At 37.8% G+C, this 25,922-nt stretch overlaps 1 protein-coding gene and 1 non-coding gene across 2 annotated transcripts; one reads left to right on the forward strand and one right to left on the reverse strand.

Annotated features, from left to right (window-relative positions):
- Positions 1-1,106: 1,106 nt before the first annotated feature.
- Positions 1,107-1,225, reverse strand: LOC119630278 (5S ribosomal RNA). The gene has a single exon (XR_005246067.1). It is a non-coding gene; the product is annotated as a 5S ribosomal RNA (ribosomal RNA).
- Positions 1,226-8,894: 7,669 nt separating this feature from the next.
- LOC101736655 (uncharacterized) lies at positions 8,895-25,878 on the forward strand. The gene is made up of 8 exons (XM_021347005.3): positions 8,895-8,931; positions 9,139-9,249; positions 16,906-17,065; positions 17,866-17,967; positions 19,846-19,983; positions 21,765-21,848; positions 23,341-23,497; positions 24,163-25,878. Exons 3-8 carry the CDS (start codon positions 16,975-16,977, stop codon positions 24,200-24,202), a joined length of 612 nt encoding a protein of 203 aa, XP_021202680.2. The 5' UTR covers positions 8,895-8,931; positions 9,139-9,249; positions 16,906-16,974; the 3' UTR covers positions 24,203-25,878.
- The last annotated feature ends 44 nt before the right edge of the window (positions 25,879-25,922 follow it).

Genomic DNA, 25,922 nt, shown 5'->3' on the forward strand with positions numbered 1-25,922 from the left:
AATGACCGAACGAACTCGTCAGGTACATCTGATCCAGCTAGATTTCGTAAGTGTCGCAGGAATTGTGACGGTTTTCTGTCGCCCAGTTCTTCATGTGTAAGAAGCTGTCTCACTCGTTGTTCTTGGGACGCAGATAACCGCGAAATCAACTCAGTTTTTATCTTCTCGTATTTGTTTTCCGTTGGCGGATTAGTTATGATGTCTTTAACTTCACACACGTATTTATAATCTAGATTTGCCAAGACGTGGTAAAATTTTGTCGCATCAACCGTGATATTTGAAAGCGCGAACTGTCCTTCCAATTGTACGAACCACAACGCGGGCTCGTTAGGCCAAAATGGCGGGACTTTAAAGCCAACACGACAAACCTCGCTCGCATTTTCCATCTTGTCACTATTTGAAGTCATCACTAAGTCTTTCTTGTTAATACAACGATTTATTATATTTAATTTTATAACTTGTACACTGAATCACGTCGGGGTCACCACTGTAGTTTGTTATTTGTACTCTCGGGAATATTATGCTCCGAACACATAAAAGTCAAACACACCAATTCAACAATCATATAATAATATAATATTATGTGTACAATGTTCTAATAAAAAGTATAAAGAGTAAACAAGTCACTAGGCACTACATGACACCAATTCAAACTAAAATTATAATACGTTTTTACAAATCACTTAAATCGACGCGCGCGAATCTCGCCGTGTGACGTCACGGGACACCTGCGCGTTCGGGAACTCCGATCGCGACCGATGACGCCCGAGTGCAACCGAATGTTGCACGCTACAAATATTTTTTAGAGTGTAGCCTTGACGAAATTTGTGATTATAGAAGTATAAAATACAATATCATAATAGTGTACAAACTTACAATTCCAATTAATTATAGTCGAATTTCGACTACTGCGGGTCCTCTAGTTAACATTATTACTTCTCACTTCCCACAAAGATTCTCATCATTAACGCCCCCGCAACTGGTGTAGGGAGTCCAATACGCACAGAAATATTTCAAAACTGTTGTATTATATTAATAGAAATTATAACTAAATTTAATGATAATTTCAATGAAGTGATAGTTTCAGAATTTCTTAAGAAGCAAAAGGCTAACATCACGCAGTGTTCCCAGGAGGTCAGCCATCCAAGTACTGACTGCGCCCGACGTTGCTTGACTTCGGTGATCGGACGAGAACCGGTGTTTTCAACGTGGTATGGACGTTTGCTGGACAGTCAGGTAAAATAATAGGTCACATATAGTTAAACTTTTTAATTAAAAATAAAAATTATTATTAAAGTATAATATTCTATTTAGACTTCGATCACAAATCAATAACACTTTTAAATCAGAACACAAATGACACAATATCAGATAAAAAGTTATTTTACATGACGTGCTATACATACAGATTTATCCGAGAAACTACGAGTAGGTATTGGTAATGTTAATTCTAGCCTGTATTTAAAAAAAAGCTAGTTTTAAAGAGCGGAATAACAATTCCTGTAAAACATTCATAGCTGCATTCTTAATGACATTGTAAAAATCGAATCTCAATATTCTAAGGTTTGAAAGTGATTCGCTTATTCATTTGACTGTATTTTTATTTTTAAACTGTAAAAACAAACGTGAAGCTTACTTCCTTGATTTATCATATTTCCTTTTCTAAATATAGTAAATCTATATATGTATTAATACGTGAAGAAAAAACTTTGTACCCCTTTTTACGAAAATAACGCGGACGGAGGAGTATGAATATTCTCACACTTATAGAGAATATAGAGAAGGAGTGCAGAATGTCTTTTTTTTTTAATTATGCCTTTAAAAAGTCATTAAATAAATAAAAGAAACATGACACACGCTACCATGTATTTGACACACACACACGCATATATACTCTTCGTTTATTGTCAAACTTTTGTTATTATTTAAAGTGTGTTTAAAGTCTGTGGTCAAGTTGAGAATAGATTAATATTGTTTGTCTTTAATATTATTTGTCTATAGTGTAGTCTTGGCGAAATCTGTGATTATAGGAAATAAATTAATTGTCTTTGACAATAGAAACATAACAATGTACAAACTTATAATTTCAATTAATTATAGTCGAATTTCGACTACCATTAGTATGTATTAAACCTTAACAATTCTTGTTTCGGTAAGTTTGTCGTACCGATTTCAAAGTTTGAAACCTCACAAATAAAAAAAACAGCTCGCTTTAAATACCAATCGACATGTCAAAATAGAGTTGATTAATTATAAAACTTATTAAAGTCGCGAAAAGCCTTGATTCAACAAACAGCCGATCGTAAATCATATTACGTTCTTAAAGTTGTATCGAGGAATTTCAGCAGTCTTACTCGAATTGCTGGACATGTGGCTCTCAAACTTCGTGTTTTTACCTAATCGACCTATTTTTACCGAATCCAAATAATATCTGATCGACTTAGAGATTACAAATAAATTATCGAGTGAGTAATTTTTATTTTGAACTTGAAAAAAAAACCACTTGCATGAAAATATCTCATTGTCTACGATTAAGATACCTTAACCCATGGCTGAGTCGCAGCTGTTATGTTGCTTTTTTTATAACCCTTATAGGCAGACGAGCATATGGCCCACCTGATAGTCACGGAGATGGTTACCGTCCCTCGTAAATGTCAACAGTGCCCAGGACAGAGCTAAGTCGCTGTGTACCTGAGTAGATACTCTCCGCAACCCTCGTTTGAAGAAGGACATATCATAACCGTCGGGAAACACCGTGGAGGGGAACTCATTTCAAAGCCGCATGGTACGTGGCAAAAAAATCTCTGGAAATGCCCTGTGGATGAAGTGGCTCCAGGTAGGATGAATGAACTCTAGTCCGATGGCGGGCGGTGCGAAGGTAAAAACGAGATGATGGGATCATCTCAAACAATTTCTTTCTTTGGTGGTCTGGTTTTCGGTTTGTATAAAGGAGTGTCGATGGCAAAAAAAAACCGGCCCAACAGCGTAACCAATCGTTAAGTCCCCGAATTCGTTAAATGCTGCGTTTTCAGTAACCAAACACAAATCACGCGCTGATTGACGACGCAACACAAAATGGCCGTTTCCCGTTCCGCGCTATTTAAATTAATAGAACACAAAATTCGTTTTGAAATAACTTCACCTTTCATCAGCAGGAAAACGGGTACTACCGGTGCAGATTCATGACATGCTTTATTACTAATATTTGAGACATTTATAATATTTGAGTAGAAAACTCATGGAAATGTGGGGATGACTGGTGGTGGTGGTAGTGGACGTCTTGTAGTTACTCACAGGTAGGTACCACCACTCTGCCTATTTGGTAGTGGCACATTTACGCTGTAGATGTTTATGGGCTCCAGTCACCACTTAATACCAGGTGAGCTGTGAGCTCGTCCACCAGTCTAAGCAAGATAGCATTACCTATTTGCTATTTAATAGGTAATGATACTGCTTCAATGGACAGACGACACAGAAGAAGTAGGATGGCTCAAGGATTTGATTATTAGGCCTCAGCAGAAACAGCCGACGTAAACATTTTACTGAGCCATTTTTTAAGTCATCCTCTTAGCATTGTCCCTCCTGTTATTTACAGCAAACAGTGCTAAGGAACAGTTTGAGTACCACTGGAATCCAACGCACGGTCGTTAAGCCTTACGAAGCTCTCCGCATCGTACACATTACCACCACTGACTCGTCTGTTATTTTGCATGTTATTAATTTAGGCAAGCCCCGTCATTATCGCTCCGCTTCTAATTACATTTAATGAATAAGCGAAAATTACCTTCTTTATTATTTCAAAACCCTTTATGTGAGCCGGTTCGTGCGTATCTTAATGAGGTTTTCAAATTTTAAATACTGTTTTGAAAATAATTAACGATCTAGGTTGAATAATGGCGGTCTTTTATGTCAGTCTGATCCGACATCGTTGGCTTCTGGGACACAGTAGAGTTGTAAGGAAGCAGCCGACAAGTATTGTCAGGAATTAGAAATTTTTCAACTCCAATACGGGGATCTTATTCTTCTTGCTTGGGCTTCTTCAATACTGAGGGTTGTGACCATCTCGTCGCAACAAGAGCTTATTCCGGATCATTCCACGGCATTTGCCTCTATCTGCCGCCGAGTGTAGAGCATCGTAAACTGTGGTGTCGAGGGTAGTACGGATCTGGTCAGTCCAGTACGGGGATAACTTAGTATTAAAAATTATAATTAGCGATACCCTCTGTATAAGCCTTCATCTGTAGGCAGAAGAGGATAGATTCCGTTTGAAGCTTAATACAGTCGTTATTTAGTGGATTCGAGAATGTTACTAATCTGTGTTGAGGTGGAGGCGGCATCCGACTAGTTCATAGTTCATCCGGTAGACTCCGGTAATCCCTCAACATTAAGTAAAAGTGGCCATGACTACCACACAGCTAAAAAAATATAATTGAATTATCTATAAAGTGAAAGTTAGACTTGAGAAGCGCTGACCAAAAAATTAAAAAAAAGTTTGAGTGCCACATTCTAGCAACCAGTTGGAGTGAATACATAAGCTTTCACTGGTATTATTTTAAAATTTTAACACTCTATCAATTCACATCCAAGCAAACAAACGTATCTTATCTTTGTGAAACAAAATTACGCAGAAATCTTGCAATGCAACTTCCTTATTTTTTTAATGTGTAGAAACAGGTGAAAAACATTTTCGCACATTCGCACATTTTAAGACTCGAGGTCCGTGTCTCAATTGTTTAGTTATTTCGCATATTGCAATTTTTGAGGGTTTGATTTTTATTTCACTAGTTTATATTTTTAATTTATTTATTGCACAGATCATGTCATATCATATTATATTATATCTGTCATCATATTTCACAAGAGGTACTTATCTGTGGTATTTGAATACAGGCACAGTCGCAATGCTCGATTCGATTTTAAGCCACGATCACTTCAAATAGCAAATATATTTTGTACACTAGATATTTTTTATCGTGAAAATCACTGTTACTTGATTCGAATACTGAAGACACTTTTCGTATTTTTACTGCTGTCATATGTCTCTGACGTTTAGGTTATATTATTAATTATTATTATTTACGTTGAAGTAAGTCATTATTATATTTGACTAGCTGACCCAGCAGACTTCGTAGTGCCTCAATCGATAAATAAAAGACTTAAGCTTTTGTATAAAATAAACTTAAAACAAACAAAGGGAATCCGTCCGACGGGGGACACATAAGGAAAAACAAAATTGTTATTTTTATTTAACTCCGAGCATTTTCATATTTATCTACCTTTTAAACCTTCTCTGGACTTCCACAAATAATTTAAGACTAAAATTAGCCAAATCGGTCCAGCCGTTGTCGAGTTTTAGCGAGATTAACGAACAGCAAATCATTTTTATATATATAGATTTTGAATAGCCAGCCCGCCATTTCAACAGTTGTCACGAGTCACGCTGTCAGTACTTGACAGATGATAAGTACAACGTACACCAATAATAAAAATAGAAGGATACACTCTTTAAAGACGCATTGAAGCTATTAAAATTCACTATAAAGGAAAAATGAAAGTTTCGCGATCAAATCTCATTTTTGGGTCGCCGTGAATTAGCATTTTCGTGATAATGTTACGCCGGTAAGAACAACGCCATCTATCGTCGAATAGCAGAAACGAATATTAAAATAACTAGTAAAATCGAGAACACTCGAGAAGTGCAATGCCATCTATTATCAAATGGCGAAACACATGTCGAAACGACTGGCTTTCCCGAGAATGTTCTCGATAAGTCTAGGGATGCGATGCCATTTGGCATGGTCCCTTTTTAAAACGATTTTAGTAGTTTGCTAGCTGCTAATGATAGCAGATAGACAGATATATTGCCAGCTGAATATACCTCTATGTAACGGGACATTTGAAGGTATTTTTCACATACTTCAAGACTTCCGAGTAACTTGAACATTGCACACGTATCAAAGACCGATCGCAATACCAATATTTTTCTCCCCTGTTTCAATATCCTGCAATTGTGAATTGTGAATATTTACTAGGTAATTATAAAAAAATATTTCGGCCGACTATTTAAGTGTACTTTTTAACTTTTAAATTTTATTTTCTTAAATGCTATATCGCCCGATCTCTGTATCGAGACAAAGCTCGGAAAGAGTTAATTCTGACTCCACCAATTCTATGTCGTCTTCTATAACTTCCTAAGCCATTAATCTAACCACTTACCTTTTTTTGTTCCTACCTAAGCTGATAGTCTTGAGAGACCATATCAGCGTCACCGGGCGAGTAGGTGAGCTCACGATGCTCAAACCTGATGATGTTGCTAACACGAACCCTAGCAAGAGCCGTGCTTCGCAGAATCTAAAGCCGGATTGGAAACGTGACTCACTGAAAAGATCCAGCGAGAAACTCAGTGGGCTGTGTCTGTGGGTTAATTTACTCGCAGAGCCCATCGTCGCAAGTGACGGGTTCGACGAGAACGATGACCGCTGCTTGGGTTACCGACAAGCACCGTTAGTGGATCAGGAGGATCCGAAATGACGTCTAGTAACCTACTACTGATACGTCTCGTATAGCTTCAATAGATCCTTGAAGTTAATACATTTAGTGATGCGCCCACCATAGAGTATGTATAAATGAGTATAAGCTCACTTAAAAAAAAAAGAACTCTTCACTACGTCATAATTTGACATCGAGTACCGTAATACTCACCGAACCTAACCGTCTAAGATCGCATGAACTACGGTTGCAGACGGGGCCGTAATAGGAGCTTTTGTGCTCAAGTATGAATGAAAGTGCTCAGTAAATACTTCGATTGACAGCTTCGTAATGAATTTAAATATTTATCGAAGTAGCAAGCAAGCTACGTCAGAATTAAACGAAAGTTAAACGGAAATTGAATTGTAGAATGGTGAAATTTGTTTACGTGCAAACATCCGTGCTACCACAGCTAGGCAGCGGCTTGGCTCTGCCCCTGGTATTGCTGACGTCCATGAGCGACGGTGACCCCTTACCATAAAAAAAAACCCTAATTATTATTTGACGAGTCGATTAATTAATTTAAATAATGTAAATTAATACGAGCGCTTTGATTTGTCAAAAATAAATGTACTACAAATCAAATGCTAAACGATTATCCTTCCGAGTCATAGCAGAGCCAGTGCTGTGATATCTTCCAGTATCACCAAAACAAGTACACTCCTCTTACTGGTGGCAGAACCTCTTGTGAGTCTGCACGGGTAGGTACCACCACCCCGCCTATTTTTGCCGTGAAGCAGTAAAGCGTTTCGGTTTGACGGGCGGAGCAGCCGTTGTAACTATACTGAGACCTTAAAACTCATATCTCTAGGTGGGGGGCGTATCACTTAACACCAGGTAAGGCCGTGAGTTCGTCCACCCACGTAAACAATAAAAAAAGTCGCTCTGTGTCTTATAGAGTTGAAGAATGGCTCGAGAAATTTTGAGTAAAAGGCAAAAAGCAAGGAAAACGTATCAGCAGATGCACACCTGTAAAGCCTTGATGAGCCCAAGCATATGTGTAGCTATCTACGTTGCATTTGATAAAACTAGGTGGAAGAACATAGTCCATGATAACACTATCCAAAGAGTCACTGTCTTCGAACCTGAAAACATAAGACTTGTAGAGCAGGAGCGAAGGGTGTGATTTGGTCATAGCTTGGTAGCGTCACGTAACGTAACGTAACGTAACGTAACGATCTGTTTCTGCTGCGAAATAATCATGTTTTCTCATCTGAAAGGAGCATACCCATCGTACCAATGCAATAGAGTTTTTGAACAAGGATTTGAAAGTGGATTGTGGCATTTACGATGTACCCATAAACCAAGGAGAGGTAGACAAAGAAATCTGCTGCGCAACTTAAAAATTACACTACTTAATACCGTCAGTTGTAAGATATAAACTTAAATAGCATAATAAAGAGCTTTCGTTTACTGCAACAATGTGTATGTCACTAAGAGACCCGACCAAATCGCCCCAATCGATGGCAATTATTGTTAAACGTTCGTAAATATCATAATATTAAGTCATTCAAAACCCATTACATTGATACACAAACCAAAACAATAATTAAAATCTAATCTCGGATTTACTTAGTAACGCTTCCGTTAAATCAAAATATGTTTTCAGGGCTCCCTCGCGCCGGTTTTTTTTTGCAGTAATTTAATCATTAATTACTTAAACTATTTAAAGTTATATATGGTATTAAGAGGGGCAGTGGCTAACCTGAGCCCAATGCCCATAGACAGAATAACATACAACCATCCAGTTGAATCATAACTTCTAAGTCTCGTATAACGGCTGTACCATACGATACCGCAATAATTAAAATCTGCATATTCTGTTCTTGGTCGATCATCCCTGATTCCTGTCTTCTAAACTGGTTTCCAAGATACGAACCTGCATAGACTCAATATATACCTTCCCAGCAGTACAGAAATCAAGAATCAGGAATGGCCTATCAAGAACCCAATGCGCGGTTATTAATATTACAGAAAGATCAGGAAGAATAAGTGCAGTAGAGATAGATAGTCACATTAAGCATGAAAAGATTCCTCGCGATTGAGAACAGGGGAGATCAGTCGTACTCTAGTATACTGGTACCTTCTGTTTAATATTACTTTCAAGATCTATCAATAAAAATATGTACCTACAACAAAAAGTTTAGGCAAATAATGGTGATGCGCGATAGAAATAACTCTGCAGCTGCTCATTATCGTTATCGTATCTGTCACAAAAATACCACAGCTTGACAGAAACCTCATCTGTACATTGAACCGTTTATTCCGAGCCTAATTATTTTTTTACCAGTTTGAAAATCCTATAAATGGCAACCCTGTAAACGCATACGCAGCTACCGTAATCCGGTGCGAAACTTGTCAGTATTAATTCAACCGGCAAAACATCCGGCCGAATTTATAATTGTACGTAACGCGGCCGTTATTTAGATTTAAGGAAATCAGTGCGAGCAAAACAACGGTTTTCACTTACAAGCATTCCGTTTATCAAGAGTTTTTAGGGGTGTCTTGTAAAGTTCAAAATAATTAGCCCGGAGTCTACGGAAGGGAGCGAGCGATGTGGAACTTGCTTACGGCTATAGCTTGTAATAAAACACAAATTTTTTGGTCTAGGTAGGCAGCGGCTTGGCTCTGCCCTTGGTGTTGCTGAAGTCCATTGGCGACGGCAATCACTCACCATCAGCTAGGCAGTATGCACGTCTGCATACAAGGCCAATAAAAAAGGTATTAATTGTCAATATTTGAATATTATGTTGCAGCAGTAAAAGTTGTTTTAATTATCACACATCATCAGCCATTGTCATGAAAAATGAGTTGATGAAGAGTCATAAAAAATGAGAGAGAGAAATGAGTAATGAGTGGTTACCGTCGCCCATGGACGTCAGCAAAGCCAGGGGCAGAGCCAAGCCGCTGCCTACCGTATAATGTTTTCCACAAGCCTCGTGTGAAGAAGGGCATGTCATAGCGCTTGGGAAACACCGTGGAGCTCATTCCAAAGCCGGGTGGTACGTGCAAAAAAAGATCGCTGGAAACGCACTGTGGATGAACGCAGTGGCTCCAGGCAGTATGGATGAACTCTAGTCCGGTGGCGGGCAGTGTGATAGTAAAAACAAGATGATAGGATCATCTCAAACAATTCCTCAGAGCACAATATAAACAATACAACCATGCGTATCCTAGAATATGGTGAAAATAGACAGAGTTAGCCTGTGTAGCAGAAGCTACCAGCTAGCTAGCGTTGGATAGCACACCTGTTAAACCACGCAATTATTCCCATTCTCAGGGTGAGAGTTAATTAACTCGAATTCCATATCTTTACTGATTAACTTCGTCTTCAGCGTGACTTCGTATAATTTACGAATATATTATAAGTTATATAATTATTAGGATTTTATACGAGGCGTGGAACGTGGAATACTAATCTAATTATAATAAAATGAGATTACTATTAGAACTTAATTATTATATATGTAATTATGATTGAGATCGAGTTTCGTGTTTCAAGTTCTCGGGAGTTTCAATGTTAAAGGGCGGAAGCATGTGTGTGTTCGTAAGGGGAAATGGCACTTGGTAATTTTGATACTTCATTGAACAGAACAAAGCTCGGGCCGGGCTGTTTCTTGTGGAAGGGAATTTTTCGGCTCCTACTCGCACTGATACGCTGATTGATTTTGAGCCAAATTATATGATTTCTATACGACAAATATAGGCCAGAATGGTACCGGCTACAATATAAGGTATATTAGTCAGTAGCCACTTAGACTAAGTTCTTGGGCAGCAGCGAAAATTATTGAAAATCGTAGATTTCATGATAGAGGCAAAGCACATTGAGCTTTTGAAATGTACTGTAGATGAAAACATGGATGGAATCGGCTCTGGTGGTGTGAGACGGTGGTAAAAAAAGGGAATCATCTCGAAAAATAAGTAATGGTTGTAGGACCTCTTGCGAGTCCGCACGGGTAGGTACCACCACCCTGCCTATTTCTGCCGTGAAGCAGTAATGCGTTTCGGTTTGAAGGGTGGGACAGCCTTTGTAACTATACTGAGATCTTAGAACTCATATCTCAAGGTGGGTGGCGGCATTTACGTTGTAGATGTCCACGGGCTCCGGTAACCACTTAACATTAAGTGGGCCGTGAGCTCCGTGGGCCGTCCACCCGCCTAAGCAATAAAAAAAAATTAATCATCTTCAGCAAACCAAATAAACTCCTAGAATTTACTTACTAAAGCGTTACATCGTGTTATACAAACAGATGCTTTCTAGCGCTTACAAATTTTCTATTATGAATAGCAACTGCATAGTTTCAATAACTCAAAAACTAGCAGTGACATAAATATTTATCGACTTATTCAAAATTTCCCTGTTCTCGGGTTAGGGTTGCGTGTGAATAAGTTTTTTTTTATTTCCGAACGAGCAACCAACCCGTCTCTTGGTTAGCGGATACCGAAGCACAGACATTACGGTAGGCAGCGGCTTGGCTCTGCCCCTGGCACTGCTGAAGTCCATGGGCGACGGTAACCACTCACCATCAGATGGGCCGTTAGCTCGGCTGCCTACACGGACAATAAAAAAATTTATTTCATCTTAGAAATTGTTTGTGATTACGCTTTAAGAACGTGCGAGTCTTTATTTTCGACAGCGGTATCGTAATTCGACAACTAAATTAAAATTTTAACACCGGGCGTCTTAACGATTAGACAACGGAAGCTTCAACATTGCTATCCGTGAATTCCAAAAAAAATAACGAATACCTTATCGATAATGTGTGTGAAAAGTGTATTTATTTATTTTGGAAACAAACAGTACAATACAAACATATAATATTTTAAAAAATAGCTAAAACAATAACCAAATATGTTTCCACAATCAAAATCACATATAGGTAGAAAGCGAACAGAGAAGAGAAATTTAGAAATTTAAGTTACAAAAAAAACTAAAGCAACACAATACGCACATATTATTTTGTGTATCAACTTACTACGAGGATAATACTCATCGGACTAACCTTCACCTTATAAATAGTTTAAATATTTTATTTTCAAATATCACTACATAGTTTAAAACAAAGTCGCTTTCTCTGTCCCTATGTATGCTTAAATCTTTAAAACTACGCAAAGGATTTTGATGCGGTTTTTTTTAATAAATAGAGTGATTGAAGAGAAAGGTTTATATGTATAATAACATCTATTAAATAGTAGAGAAATCAATAATAAATGACAGTTTCCGAAGCGAAGCGAGGGCGGGTCGCTAGTATTATATATAAATATATTTAAATAGAAATATATAAATATATTTAAAGTATAAAAAAAAACATTTCAAAAATTTCACTACATATTCTTGTTCCACCCCAACCCTTACCGCCTCGGAATATTGAAAAGCTATCTGACGTTGCCGATCAATCAATGGCCATGGAACCGTAGTTGATTTAAGGCACGTGACGGATACGCGAAAATGGATCGCAGAGCACCGAACTATAAGGTCGGGTGTCTTTGCTTTTTTTTAGTGACCCAATTAATTATTTTTCCTTTTACAACTTACTTATCGAATTGTGTGAATTCTTTATTGACAATAATGAAAACTCCCGTTAGTTTGACATGTAGTATATTACGCACCGTAGAGATGTTCTACTTTTCTCCCTAGGTGCTTATACAAATTTTTTTTTTCAACCAGGATGAAAAGTTCGCTTTTAGTCCTTGGCACGCGGGACAAAAGTACCCGATTCTCACCGGGAGAGATAATAGAGGAAGAGAAAATAATATATGCTACTATATATTTTGTTCTTCTATTCCAGTCATTCGCGGCCACAAAAACTAAAGTATGCGAAATATCTAAAATATCGTAATGACTATAAAATCGGCGAGATTAAAACCGCTTTCAGACTACGCTATAATATAATAGCATATGGTATATAGCTCATAGCACAACAATATCGCGCCTCATACATTGCTATGGACACGTTCACACTGTACTGTACTATATATTATTGGCTAAGTATAGGCTGCTATACTATATGGAACTATAGTATAGCGTAGTCTGAAAGCAGCTTATATCGCGTATATAACTTAGTTTTTTATTTTTCTTATCATCGTGTTAACCGTGGATCGGGATTATTGTAAAAATATTTTTCGTATCAAAAACAAACAATTAACGAAAATCGTAATTTAACGTTCGCGCTGTGCAAATATTTTATTTTCGTCTAGACATTTCTCTGTCAAGGGCTCTCGAGTCCCTTAGAAACGAAATTTTCTAAAAAGTTTCGTTGGGGAGAGGAACTCGAAGCGGTTGAACTCTAAAACTGTATCCTCTTGGGTTCGGTAGAATTAATTTCGAATCTTTTATTGCCCTATTAGGCAGATGAGCGTACGGTCCACCTGATGGTGAGCGGTTACCGTCGCTCATGGACGTCAGCAAAGCCAGGGGCAGAGCTGAGTCGCTGCCAAAATACTACCTCGCGGCTGCCTACTGCTTTTTTTTCCACAGGAGAAAATCGCCGGATCCCCGCCCACGCGGCAGTTGGGGTATGTGGGAGTTGAAACTCACTAAAAACTCCTGCCGCTCACAGCCGGCGTCCTACCCCGGACCGGGCCGGAGCCTAGTCGGGGCTATTGAGACTGCGGGACAGGATTGACGCAGAGCACATTTCATCCATCCCGCCATCCCACAGACGCCGGACCGGCGGCCGCCAGCGTCACGACCACCGGTTCCCTTGCCTACTGCTTAGTACTATTAGCAATTCTCGCTTTTAGAAGAACATGCCCTACATACCCTAACATACCCTAAACATAGCCCTCAAGAAACACCAAGGAGAAGAGTTCATTCCAAAGCCGATTCCAAAGCCGGGTGGTACGCGGTAAAAAGGTCTTTGGTAAGGCATTGTATCTGCGGTTTACTAGACTTGTTTTATGATTTATGATTTTAACTGAATTACACTCTGAGATAGCTCAAGTCACGGCCCGCCTGATAATTAGTGGCTACTAAAGCCTCTGCGGATTTAAATTGCAACACAACTGAGCACTACTAGCTACCTCGATATATGAAGTTTTATTTATTTATTGCTTAGATGGGGCTCCAACTGGTGTTAAATGGTTACTGGAGCCCATAGACATCTACAGTATAAATGCGCCACCCACCTTGAGATATAAGTTCTAAGGTCTCAAGTATAGTTACAATGGCTGCCCCACCCTTCAAACCGAAACGCATTACTGCTTCACGGCCAAGATGAGGCTATTCGTCTCAACATGATTCTAAAGGCAATAAAAACATTTTTAAATATTCATAAACATATTTCTGAAAGAGTTTATCGGTGTTAACTCCCCTTTATCTTATTCATTATTCAATGCTTCATTGTACTTTTATGCATATAATATAAGCGACTTTATCACAAAACATTTAATTATCAACGTGTATTGTACCCAAATGTCTTCACGCACCATTTAATATCCATTAAATGTATTTCAAATTCGCTAAATTATTTAATTGAAATTTAACATAGATTTTATAGGCAATACATTACGTGAATAATTAAAACAGTGTTAATAATATTTATTACTTTTGAGTATAACTATTCTAAGTTCTATTAGTGTTATCTACGGAGAATGTTTCAAAATTAATTATGTTGTCGTGACATAGTATGAGTAATATAGGTAAATATCTGATGATAGCACATTCATTATTAACGTAACATGATTTTTGTATAATATTTTCAATAATAGATCAATATAGAGAATAATAGATCAATATAATAAATTTATTTTTATTTGCTTAGTTGGGTGGACGAGCTCACAGCCCACCTAGTGTTAAATGGTTACTGGAGCCCATAGACATCTACAACGTAAATGCGCCACACACCTTGAGATATAAATTCTAAGGTCTCAGTATAGTTACAACGGCTGCCCCACCCTTCAAACCGAAACGCATTACTGCTTCACGGCAGAAATAGGCAGGACGGTATTACCTGCCCGTGCGGATTCACAAGATGTCCTACCACCAGTACATGCTTTTAGTACAAAAGATACTTTTGTTTCCTCTACAATTATGGTTTTTTTTCCTACCTATTCACCGGTAGCCTAAGAGGCTATTTCAGCTACGCCCGGGTAGGTGAGCTCACGGGCTCAACCTGAGAGAATTTGCTAACACTAGCCCTAACAAAAGCAGTGCTTCGCAAAATCTAACAGCGGATCGGAATCGCGACCCACTGAGAAGATCAGGCGAGAAGCTTTTATGGTTACTGAATTAACATTTTCATTCTACGAATATCTGATATTTTGCATGCTTCCCGTTATCACCGCTAACGAGTGTTTCGTCAAATTTTAATATTGTACTGACTGCCTTCTAATAATTTACATAAATACTTATTGGTCAAAGTATATATCTTTATTCGCACAAAATACATAAAAAGCGAATAGCATCTGGAGTTTTCTTGAAATTGGACAAAGATTTTTAACATTTCCACGTTTTTACAAGTACAATTGCCATGACATTCACGTTTTTTTTAATATTTTATCCTGTGTGCCATCATAAGGAGAACATAAATTCTAACCATACATTTAGAACCTTTTACATCTTCAGTATAGTCTATTGGTTACGATTTGATTGTTAACGTATGTTATTCAAAATTTATTTGATATTTCCACCTTTTTTCACGCCTTTTTCACGCCACGGAATGATTATAGATTGGAAATAAACTACTTTGAAAACTACAAATTAGCCTGAATAAAATTTGTAGCTATTAACACTTCATAGATATTTTATCATACACTTTATCATTGTAATCAGATAATTTGCGATAGTTAATAGTCTATAAATGCTATTTAAGTAAAACGTGCAATTTTGTAACAATTATCAATTTTATAGTCGTGTGAATTTTCAAGATATTTAATATTGTGTTTTAAATGTTGAAATAGTAACAAAAATAAAAAATAAACCAAAACAAATCCAAATGGCCGCAGCACCGAATGAAGTAATAACAGATCAAGCAATTGAAAAATTAAACACTCCAAATAAAGTTCTAATTAAGGAGAAAACAGGCTTTAGATACTTACTAAGCAATATTACTATAGAGCCCGTGGCGTTCATGTTTATGTTCGCTATGATACTATCAGACATTTCAACACAGACATTAGGCTTAGAGAAAACTTGCCGAGTAAGCCTCAGACTAGACGATGTGATTTGCGATTCACTGAGAGTGCAAAACCAATCGAATAACTTCACTGATTACGAGAGAATGGTCCAGGAGCATTATTCAGTTCAGCTATTGTGGAAAAGTACTTTGCAGTCAGTATTACCGCTCCCTATGCTGCTGTTTGCTGGAGGCTGGAGCGACAAGACAGGCAGAAGAAAAGCCATCATTCTTGTTCCATTAGTCGGGAAAATTTTCCAAAACATCAGCAACCTTTTAAATGTGATATTCTTCTATGAAATTCCTCTTGAAGCTCTAATATTTTTTGATACATTCTTCCCGGGGATTACTGGTGGTATCTCTGTTATATTCTTAGCTCTGATTAGTTACGTCTGTGACATAACAACCACGGATAATAGAACTCAGAGGTTAGGATTTGTTAATGTGCTTACATTTTCTGGGATGCCGTTAGGTTTGGCATTTTCGGGGATAATTTTGAGGTATTTCGGGTATTACGCTATTTATGGATCAGCTTTATTTTTGCATCTCTCAAATGTTTTGTATCTGACATTCAGGATTAAAGATCAGTTGAGAACTAAAGAACAAATTATGAGGGTGAGTAAACATTTTACTATGCTTCTCCATCGTAGTTTTTTCTATTGATTACGAAAATCGTTTATTGCAGAAACATGTAGGATGATGATACCCACTCTCACTGGCTTATCTATATATCAGCGGAAATTAAACAAATTATTGTATGATTTTTGTGTTGTGTTGAGTGTTTGATTTTTGATAATCGATGTATTTTTTTCACTGTGAAAATTATTCATGAATATACAGAAAAACCTGCCTGTGGGATTTTATCGATATGAGTCTAGCAGGCATCTTAACTTTAAGGTCAAAACAGTTTAGTATTTCTATCGATACGTTATTTATATTGCTTTAAACGGATGGACGACTTGAAACCACACATATCACAACGTAAATTTCGCCACTCAATCGGAGAAATGAGCTCAAAGTATCTTTGAATAAATCACAATATGATTCCAGCCTGTAATGCCCTGTGAGAATTACTAGAATAATTTTGAAAGTATAAAAGAATCCTAAGGATTAATTTGACTATTACACATATTAATGAGTAACAACTGTACTGATATTAGCTTCGAAAATTTAGTTTGGTCACCCAAAGATACTCCCCATTGGAGTAACATTTTTCCTTTTGTCGTACACTAAAATCCTTTTGAATGCTTTTGTATTATAGTATGACAACAAAGGCTGTATCCAATTCGCAAAAGACTTCTTCAAGCCTAAAGCAGTGACAGATTGTTTCATGGTGTTATTTAAAAAGACAAAAAACAATCGTCGCATTTGTTTAGCCATTATATTTATGATCGCTTGCTTGCTGTACGGACTTATTGAAGGTACGTTTATATAAATTTGAAACTCTATTAACTGGTACCGAAAAAGCAACTAACGATATCCAAGAAATAGCAGAAATTGCTTTTTGTGGACCAAAAATCTAGCATTCTGAGAATCCCTAGTCTCATTAAACAGGAATTTAAGAAGGAAGTTCCACAAAGCAAATATAGTATACTAAATGACTAAATATTAAAATAAAAGATTTTTTTAATTTTAATATACACCTAAATATGAACTAAATATAAGCTATGGCTATAATATAGATGGTTTTACTTAGTTTGGTGATATCAGATCGGAATCTCAATTGTATTTTATAAGGGCTGTCCACCCTTCAGACTTAAATGTATGAATACTTCGCGACAGAAATTCGCAAGATGGTAATACCTTCTTGGGACATGCCGTGATATCAAACCTATCTATCAAACCATCCAAAACCGATCAGACCCACTTATCGTTCACGTAACGAAGTGGTATCGTGGACTGACGCAAACTGGAACCTTGCGCACTTCAAAATTTACATTGTCACTTAATAAATGTAAATTGCATATAACTATCAACTTTTATTGGTCAATAATATTTGTTTTCTAATATTTTAAAAATTACAGAAAGGGTTTGAGAACATTAGTCCCGAAATGCAAACATGTATTAACCACAGCAAAAGATCTAAATTAGCTTCGTATCTAAATTAATTTTAAGTAAGATCCAATATATTTTCAAAGTCAATTCGATGAGGTTGTTTTTGAAATAATTCACATAATATAATAGTAGTTTGATAAAAATGTTAAATTTAAATTTGTTGCAGGTGAAAGAGCTGTTCTATATCTGTTTGTAAGATACAGATTTAACTGGAACGAAATGCAGTTCTCATTTTTTCAGACATTTAACTTTGCTGCCACAATCGTTGGTAAGTTGTTTTTTTTCACGTTCCAACTAAAGATATTTACCAGATATAAATATCTTCTTCTTCTCCTGGCCCTTAAGACACTATGCGTGATCTGCGCAGCGTGTCCTCTTTTTCCATTCAAGCCGTCATATCTGCAGAGATCTCAGGCCCTAATCGCGAATATCCATGAATGACGGACACCACTCACTATCAGAGGGATTGTAAATTTTATCACTTTAAAGGCAATTAAAAAACGTGCGTATGAGTGACTGGTGGTCTTTATGTTTTTTCGGCGTGGCGCCCTTAGGTGAGACCTTGCGGTGAGCGCGTTTGGTTGCAACATAGACCGTAATTACCCCCTTACCTCACCCGGGTTCTGACTTCGGAGGGGATCGGACGCTTGAAAGAGAGACGTTTAAGCCATCATGTTTTATTATTTATAGGTTCTGATAACCACTTCACACTAGATGGGTTATGATACTTCAACCCAAAAATTGAATTAAAAAATTTCTTTTTTAAATATTTTACAGATTTACAATATTTTATTATGTATGTTTGGTTTTCATTTTTCTAAAAAGCCAATGTCATTATTAGATTAGATTGTAAAATGACTTGTATGTAGCGATAAAGACAGCTATAATAAATTATAACGCAGCTGTTAATAATGTTTATCTAATAAGCTAAGTATTTACAGCTACGCGCCCGTAACTTTTTCAGCGTGGCGATAGTCAAGTTATCATAATGGAGGGTGTTTGAAACATACTCCTTCTATAAATGAAATCAACAAAGTTTCTCGGTAGATAGATGAGATGTACCTACACGAATATACGCTACACTATAGTAGATCGCTACGTCTGTACTTCCGTGTGCTTAGTGCGAGTTTTTTAACGTTCTCGATAGCGTAAAAGTTAACTCAAATTTGTACGGAGTTGGAACATTTGCTTATGTTTTTTTTTATTGCTTGGATGTGCAGACGAGCTCGAAGCCTACCTGGCGCTAAGTGGTTACTGGAGCCAATAAACACCTACAACGTAAATGCGCCACCACCTTGAGATAAGAGTTTTAAGGTCTCGGTATAGTTACAACGGCTGCCCACCCTTCAAACTGAAACACATTACTGCTTCACGGCAGAAATAGGCAGGATGGTGGTATCTACCCGTGCGGACGCACAAGAGGTCCTACCACCAGTAATTATGCAAATTATAATTTTGTGGGTTTGATTTTTATTACACGATGATATTCCTCCACCGTGGACATGCCGCTAGGGGCGCTGTTCTAACTGCACACAAATTTTAGTTAACTTTTACGCTATCGAGAACGTTAAAAAACTCGCACTAAGGACACTAAACGTGTTTAAAACGTAACGAATGGACATGGCAATATAAAAGCGCCACTCATCCACACAGAGCTGAAGTCTCTATTATATTGAACAAAAGTTGTCCTAATACTGTTGCTTCCCTGAACAAATAGGAGACTGGTGATAACTACACATAAGGTCGCAATACATTCTGCTACCAGTGAGTATTGGTTAGCGGTCGCAATATATCGGAACTGTACACAACGCGTTTGCCCATTACCCCTTAAATCTCTTAGTCGCCTTTTACGATACCCACGGGGTGATGGGATCGGGCTACATTATGCTTGGAATGATGCTATTTTGAAAAATAGAAGACAATGAATCAATTTTCAGTTGAACACCGTATACAAGAATCTATTATAACAAAAGCAAATAAAGTTCAAAGCGCCTTGCAGCGAACCTACATCATTTGATCCGGTAAAATCGTCGTAACTAGTTTTAAAACTACGTGGTCTGTTCTATAAAATTCGAAAATCATTTAAATTGTAAAATTCATATCATTCACAATTTACTATACGAATTTTGTGTTGAAATTATTTCAGGTACAATATTCTCCACTGTAGTTTTAAGCAAGTATTTGAAATGGCACGACTCACTACTCGGCATCGTGTCGACGACAAGTAAAATTACTTCATCGTTCGTGTATTGCTTCGCTCCAAACGTGCAAATCTTTTGTGTGGGTAAGCAACGAATTTGGTTAATCTTCTTTTTTTTTCCTACCTAAGCTGATAGCCTTGAGAGGCTATTTCAGCGTAATCTTAACTAGTTAACTAGTAGGTGAGCTCGCGGGGCTCAAACCTGACGACGTTGCTAACACGAACCCTAGCAAGAGCCGTGCTTCAGAAAATCTACCACCGGATCGGAAACGCAACCCACCCACTGAGAAGATCCGGCGAGATACTCAGTAGGCTGTGTCTGAGGGTTAATTTACTTGACGAGCCCTTCGTCGCAAGTGACGGGTTCGACGAGAACGGTGACCGGTGCTTGAGGTACCTAAAAGCACCGTTAGTTGATCGAGAGGCTCCGAAATGATATGTTTTGGGCGACGTCGACTGCTTTCCACTCTTTCCGTAGGATCGGGAATGTAGTTACCGGCGGCCACGATGAGAGGGTTCTCGTGTCGTGCCGCTTTATCGAAGTGTTGGTTAATCTAATGCTATTACTAGGCTATCAATCTTCACAGTTAGCGAGAATTCCATCCACTTCAATCGGTCCCTCAGATTGTGAGTAATCCTTTAAATGCGGCATTGCGAGGCTGGTATCACACCTCATGAAGCGATATGATAACAACTGTCGTAGTCACAATTACTGTAGGTTGCGCCTTAATAAATATAATAATATCATTATTTCTTTTCTTTTTAAGTGATCTAAAATGACTTATTGCAATTCATATCTGAGTAATGTAGCTATAAGATATTCAAACTGCATTTTAATTATCAGATAAAAGTTATCAATAAAACAAATTATCGTCGAGCTGCATTTCAATGCCTACTCATTTATGTACAACTGAAGTTTTCAATTTATTCACATATTTTTTTATAGTTTTATCTGGTAGTTCACGAATGCATAATGATTCAACAATAATATCATACTGTTCTTTCTTCTTTCTCTTCTTTCTGCTTACTTAAAGCGAACCAGCTCTGTCCATTTTGTTTTCACTGAGTTTTACACAACATGTGCAATTGAACACCCGATCTGACTATTCACTGTGAGATTTAACCTTGGCTTAATTTCAACTCGTGGTATTAAGGTAACGGTAAAGGGAAGATATTCCTCAGATCGGGTAAAACTGCCCCCTAGATGGTCCAAATTTTCGGAACTTGTATGTTATATTCAAACTTATCTTGCAACTGTTAATAGCGAGATTCAGGTATCTGTCAAATATTTGTGTTCTATGATGGCTACGGCCACAGCGAGCTACCGCGAGATTTCCAGAGCGAGATTTCCAGTGCAATAAGAACTTCGAACTTTTTTCTTTATGTGGATGGTGCCATTTACACCCCAGTGATTTAGGAGCAGGCTTAGGGACTTCGGTAACCGTACTCGTTGAACTCAACAAAGAGGTCAAAGTGCAACGTAACCCATGCGGGTCGCGATTCCGATCCGGTAGTAGGTTCATTCGCGAAGCAGTTGCTCTTGAGTTATTAGGTCTCCTTCGGAGGCGCTCGGGCAACTGTTAGCAAATCCCACCCCTCCTGGCTGAGCCTTTGCTCGCCCACTCGTTCTGGTGAAACCGGAAAGGCGTCCGGACCACCAATAATCCCTCGATAAAAAAACCCAGTAACTGTTATTGTCCTTGTAGGCTGACGAACATACGGCCCACCTGATGGTGAGTGGTCACCCATGGACTTCAGCAAGGCGAGGGGCAGAGCCAAACCGTTGCCTACCGCATATGCAACTGTATATGCAACTGCTTAACAATGTAACAAAGGATGCTTATTTATGCGTGCTTGTTTTCCAGCACCCGTTGTTGACATACTGAGTACAACATCAATGCTTGTAATAAGATCGATATCCTCAAAACTGGTGGAATCGAACGAAATAGGTGAGATGCTATTATTATTATTATTACGAATGTAATTATATAAGCTCACACGTGCGTTTTAAAAACGTAACCATAATTTGGTAATTCCAAAAGCCGATAGCGAGTAGCGGTTACCATCCTGCCTATTTTTGTTGAGAGTCAACTCAGCGTTCCGCCTTCAAGAGTAAGACAACAATCATTACAACACATGGGACAAAGTTTTAAACTTTCTAACATTATAAAACATAAACAAAGTCCATATTTTTGTAATTTGTTAGATATATATCTCATTACATAGTAGTGCCATGATTTCAATGGCGTTGTTTTCACCGATTTGTAATTCAGAAAGAATGAAACATATCGCTTTGTCATGGCATAAGGAGTTGTTTATGCCACGCTCTGGTCCGTAATAGCTGAATACAGATAACAAAGTCTAGCAACTTTTTCCTGCGATAAAGAAAAAATATTCTGAATTACTTTTTGTCGTAACAAAACTGTTTACTAAAATGTTCCAAATTACAATAGAATATTTAAGGAACATTCTGATAAAAAAAATTACTAATCTTTCACTCGCCAAATTCTACACAATTTTATAATATATATTTTATAATCTAATTTTTTTCAAATCAATCAATCGAATTCCTACATAACGAAGATAGCATATAGCGCTTAGAATTTATAATCGAAAATTATATAATATTATTTCGGACAAAGAAGTAGAAATATGGATCTTCTTATGCTTTATCTACATTCAGTAAACGTAAAAGATAATCGGGCTTAAAGATTAAAAAGCTACGAATTAAAACTTTGTTCTCACGTCTCAAAGACATTCACGTACGACGTGGCTAATGGGACTTATCTATGAGGACCAGTGACAACTCCAGTTAGGCCCTAAGATCCGCTACCAGTAAACTATTTTAGTTCAAGAATATCCTTAACGCTACACTAAAAATTACATAAAAATTCATCTACTACTATATACTACATCTGTGCGACTCACATATATAGAGAAACAGAAAAATTAGTGAATCAAATATAAAAAAATCTATACCATCTCATCTCGTCTCCATACCATCTCATATTTCTCATCATCAATGAAAGCCTTCTTCAAATTTGTCAAGAACGTTGGACAAATTAAATACTTTGAACAATCAAAAAGGCATTTTACGATATAGTGAAAACTGCAGTGTAAGTTACAACACTATATATTACAGTTTTTTACGAATTATCGTCTTTATCATAACTAAAACGCACGATAATCCAAATACAAATAAATATAATTGTAAATTGAATTAGAATTTAAAGTAATAAAGTACATTGGCTCGGCACAGCAATTATCGTAGATATGCAAACTCAAAGACTGCATTAGAAGTCACAGGAACATATGAACATCATGAGATAAATGCTCCATATCAATTTTCGGCATGAGATCGAAGTGACCAATGTATCATAAAATGCTTTTGAATACCAAACTTTCACTGAAACACACAGCTAATGCTTGTAATTTTTCAAGGTAAACTAAATTCAATAGTCGGCCTGATTGAGGTATTGATGCCGATAATGTTCGTGCCAATGTTTACGCGACTGTACACGGCTACTATGGACGCTCTGCCGGGTGCAGTATTCCTGCTTGGAGGGGCACTCACTCTTCCTGTCGCCTTCGTATTCACGTGAGTGTGAAAAGCGATCGATTGCCTTACACCGATTGCCTTTTTTTTTCCACAGGAGAAAATAGCCGGATCCCCAACAGCGCGGCAGGTGGGCTGTAGTTTATTTTTGTAAACTACCTGGGTAGTTTTACCTAGTAGGCTAGGTAGGGTAGTCTACCTGGTTAGACACCGAAATTTTAATGCAATTGTCCAGTTTAAGACAGCAGGTCATTTGCCAATTAATTTGTTTACCCACTGACTTGTTTGTGACTGCTTGGGACACCCTGCAAGCTTGCAACATAGCCTTATAAATAAGTTAGCGACTTCAAGGAATCCCTTTTTCGAAAGAGGCAGTGAATAATCCAGTGTCTGTGTGTTCAATGGCTCCAGATAATTTGGACATTGGAATCTATAATCACGCGCATGGCAGGCAGGAATGAAAACCAGAATGAAAACAAATTAAGTCAGAATACTCATATAGATTGTTGTTTTTTCATTTGTATTATTAGTTGTTTTGTTTTTCGGGCACTATATACTTATAATTAGCTTTAGAAACATCAGTGTAGTTTCAACAAAACACAATTAAGAACTGTATATCGGTTGACTAGTGTTACACAAACTTTTGTATCATTACTATTTAAAACTTCATGTTTATAAACAAAAAATAAGCCAAATTCTCTTTACAGGTGGCTGTATTCCCGACATAGGAAAGAAGTACACACCTAATGAAATACTTCTTACGTAGAACAAAAAATGCCACTCTTAAATCCCTTTGATCAGTTCAAATACGAATTATCACGAAATTGAGGCAGAACACTTTTCTCGATCTTATTTATCAAAAGCTACCAGTGTATGAGACTTTCTTCGACTTACTGCTTACTACTATTTACCTTTTTTGCCTACCAATCTGCCAGTAGAGGCTATTCTGCTGTCATCATGATAGGTGGGGAATCACTACCCACTGAGAAGATCTGGCGAGAAACTGAGCGGGTTGGACCTTTGGGTTAAGTTGCACGTCAAGGATGGGTACCATTGCTTGAAATGCTCAAAATCACAGAATAGATCGAGAGGATCAGAAAGAGCATTTCTAGAGCGACCACGATTGTTCGCTGACGCGTCATCTTGTTCAGGAGCTTAATTTACGGCGACTGTGACTAGAAGGTTGACGTGCGGTCCTGCCTTCTGGAAGAAACCCTTTGACGCTGTTTTGGGATACTAACTAATGAATTCTCGGTCTAAATCGTCATGAAATTTAACATTCCTGACAAACGACGGTGCTCCAATGGCTATTTTACAAAAACGGGCATTTTTCCCATCCATAATAATAGCGTCTTAGCCTTATCTTCCAACTGTGCATTGCCATTGTTTGATTCTGTACAGAAAATATTCATACCACTGTCCTGTCTTTGAACGGTGAAGTATTTATCAGTTGCGGCGTGATATTTAGCTGGAATAGCGCTATTCCTATGCAACTGTGACGTACAACTGATCAAGGTAGTGGAAACTCCCTTTATAGTGCCTCTGAGCTCCGGAAACCGTCGGAAACCAGGTTATTTAAGGGTTAAGGTAGCTGATTATATTTGAAGAAACATAACAGAAAGGGCTTGCGCTGAAGACTATCGGAAGCCCAAAATTTGAAAATGCTGGTGAAATAATAATAAACAATCCCATTCAACGTCCCCCGTGCGAGACAGCACAAAGCATAAGACTTCGAATGTCATTCGAAAGAGATGTTGACGCTGACAAGGAAGCAAACTTAAGTCTCGATCAGATTTTTTTTTTTTTATTGCTTAGATGTGTGGACGAGCTCACAGCCCACCTGGTGTTAAGTGGTTACTGGAGCCCATAGACATCTACAACGTAAATGCGCCACCCACCTTGAGATACAAGTTGTAAGGTCTCAGTATAGTTACAACGGCTGCCCCACTCTTCAAACCGAAACGCATTACTGCTTCACGGCAGAAATAGACAGGGCGGTGGTACCTACCCGCGCGGACTCACAACAGGTCCTACCACCAGTAATTACGCAAATTATAATTTTGCGGGTTTCACTTTTATTACACGATGTTATTCCTTCACCATGGAAGTCAATCGTGAACATTTGTTGAGTACGTATTCGACTATTACCACTACTAGACCACTACTAGTCCACTACTAGACTAACGAGGCAAGACACCCGGCGAGCTATACTACAATGTGAGTGAAATTAATTCCAAACCCGATGGATTATAACTGCGCATGCGATTTTCCATATTATTTCGGAACAGGCAAACTTCATTACTTGTGTAGATATACAAACAAGGTGACCGTAAAGGTAGTGTAAAAGGTAGTGTTGATCGCAATCTCAACTGCGTGTTATATCCAAGTAGTTGCCCAACATTTTAAACCGGGACGTATGGCTGCTTGACTACTTAGCATCAAAAATAAGCGAGATGGTTGTATCCAT

This window comes from Bombyx mori, chromosome 22, assembly GCF_030269925.1.
Source record: "Bombyx mori chromosome 22, ASM3026992v2".
Lineage (NCBI taxonomy): Eukaryota > Metazoa > Arthropoda > Insecta > Lepidoptera > Bombycidae > Bombyx > Bombyx mori.